Source organism: Conger conger, chromosome 1, assembly GCF_963514075.1.
Source record: "Conger conger chromosome 1, fConCon1.1, whole genome shotgun sequence".
Lineage (NCBI taxonomy): Eukaryota > Metazoa > Chordata > Actinopteri > Anguilliformes > Congridae > Conger > Conger conger.
In genome coordinates, this window is record NC_083760.1 from 54,935,650 (window position 1) to 54,938,149 (window position 2,500).

Here is a 2,500-nt window from a genome sequence, read left to right on the forward strand (position 1 = left end):
TTATTCAAAATGAAACAATACATTAAAATTCACCAATCATAATTCATAATTATTGGCACCCCTGGTTTAGTACTTGACTAACCGTGTCAAGAATAACGGACTATAGAATAAGTACTATACCAGCAATGCCAATAATGATTCAATCTTGATTTTGGTGAAATCTATTTTTGTATTAAATGAATGTTTGATTTTGGTTGTTTCCATAACTGCTGTGCAGCGGGTGTCTCTCTGTGTGTGTGTGTGTGAGAATGCGTGCGTTTGTCTGTGGATAGTGCATGTGAGTGTGGCGGTGTCCAGAACGGCCCAGCGCTGTAATGGAGTGTCTCCTGACGGACAGCTGGCCGGCTTGCCGAGGCCCAGTCCTGACACCCATCATGGCAACTGATGATGACACGCTACCTCAGGGCTCTGTCCCTGACTGCGGAGGGCCCTTCGCTGGCCCGGCTGCTTGCCACTCCGCTGCTAATTGGACTACACACCCGGCTCCGCGTGACATTTACCAGCTGTCAGCGCCGGAGATGAATGGGGGGAGAGGCAGGCCTGTCAGGGAGGGGAGGATGATAACACGTCAAGACTCTTTTCTCTCCTGGTCCTGGGACGCTGCTCGCTCTCTTTCTCCGTCCCTTTCTCTCTCTCTCTTTGTCTATCTTTCTCTCCCTCTTCCTTCCTCTCATTCCACCTTTTGTCTCTATCCCTCTCTTTATCTCTTTTTCTCCCTCACTTTGTTTTTCTCTCTGTGTCGCTCTGTGGCCCTCTCTCTCCCTCCCTGACTCACAGTCTGGCCGCCAGTGACTCACTCAGTGAATACCTTTCTTCATTCCCACAGAGTAAAGGTGAGAAAAGGGAGTGTCGGTCAACTGATATGCCCAGTGTTTAATAGTGCTCTGCTGTGACCTTAGTGACTTGCTGTTTTCTGAGAGCTCGGTGTGGTCATTGAGTGTTTTAGACTGTATTATAACCCACTTCACTGGGTGCCCGGGGATGGTGTGAGGTTCACCGTGTGGCTGTGTGTGTGTGTGTGTGTGTGTGTGTGTGTGTGTGTGTCAGGAAGCGGGAGGAGGAGCAGCGTAGGAGAGAGGCGGAGCAGCAGGTCTCATTGGCTGAAGCGGAGCGGCGGATGAAGGTGCTGTTGGTGGCTGAAGCTGAGAGTGCCGGTGAGGGCCCGACCCTCAGGGGCCACGGTGTCAGGAAGCCCAACAAGAGTGACCGCAGCCAGGCTCCCTCTACCAAGAGCAGGACTGAGGATCTGCGGAGACACAGGGGTACTGAAACACGACTGCTTTACGCACTGCTGGTTGACACGCTGCTGGTTTATACACTGCTGATATACATACTGCTGATATATACACTGATGTTATACACACTGCTGATTTATACACTGATTATATACACACTGCTGATATATACACTGATGATATACACGCTGCTGGTTTATACACTGCTGATATACATACTGCTGATATATACACTGCTGATATACACACTGCTGGTTTATACACTGCTGATATACATACTGCTGTTATATACACTGATGATATACACACTGCTGATTTATACACTGATTATATACACACTGCTGATATACACACTGCTGATTTTTACACTGATGATATACACACTGCTGATATATACACTGATGATATACACACTGCTGATATATACACTGATGTTATACACACAGCTGGTTTATACACTGCTGATATACATACTGCTGATATATACACTGATGTTATACACACTGCTGGTTTATACACTGCTGATATACATACTGCTGTTATATACACTGATGATATACACACAGCTGATTTATACACTGATTATATACACACTGCTGATTTATACACTGATTATATACACACTGCTGATATACACACTGCTGATTTATACACTGCTGATATACATACTGCTGATATATACACTGATGATATACACACTGCTGATTTATACACTGCTAATTTATACACTGATGATATACACACTGCTGAATTATACACTGCCTTGCTAAATAGAATTTGATCTCAATGGGGTATTCCCTGTTAAATAAAGGCAAAATTAAATTAATTTCATACAATTTCAGTGTGGCCTTTTATATGAATGGCTTCTGTGTTCTTATCCTGTCATCTCCCGCTTCTCTCCTCCTCTATCTTCCCTCCTTTCCTCCTCTTCTTTATTCCTCCTCTTTTGCTCTCTTCCCTCTTCCTTCCCCCTCTCTCCTCCTCCCTGGGTCTCAGAGCACAGGAGCAGATCTGCTAAGAGTGAGCAGCAGGGGAGGGACACAGAGGCACCAGCAGCTCCTGCCCACACAGAAGCCCCCTCTGGCCCACAGAAGAGGGCCTCGGCGCCCCCCGAGAGGGCCAGCAGGGGCTCGCTGGAGGAAAAGGTCCCGCTGAGATCCAGGCCTACGCCCAAATCTCCCAAATCCCCCAAATCCCCCAGACCCCCTGAGGCCAGCGTCAAGGCAGGAGGGAAGGCACCCAGGGGGGGGAGACACTCTCCCGCG

At 47.6% G+C, this 2,500-nt stretch overlaps 1 protein-coding gene across 3 annotated transcripts in view; it reads left to right on the plus strand.

Moving 5' to 3' along the window:
- The window catches only part of invs (inversin), a 50,389-nt gene that overhangs the window by 41,636 nt on the left and 6,253 nt on the right, over positions 1–2,500 (plus strand). For all 3 annotated transcript variants that reach the window (XM_061227524.1, XM_061227436.1, XM_061227605.1), the window contains 2 exons: positions 1,048–1,262; positions 2,232–2,500. The exon at positions 2,232–2,500 is cut by the window's right edge and continues 344 nt beyond it. In XM_061227524.1, the coding sequence (XP_061083508.1) occupies positions 1,048–1,262; positions 2,232–2,500 (484 nt within the window). The remainder of the gene's footprint in view (positions 1–1,047; positions 1,263–2,231) is intronic.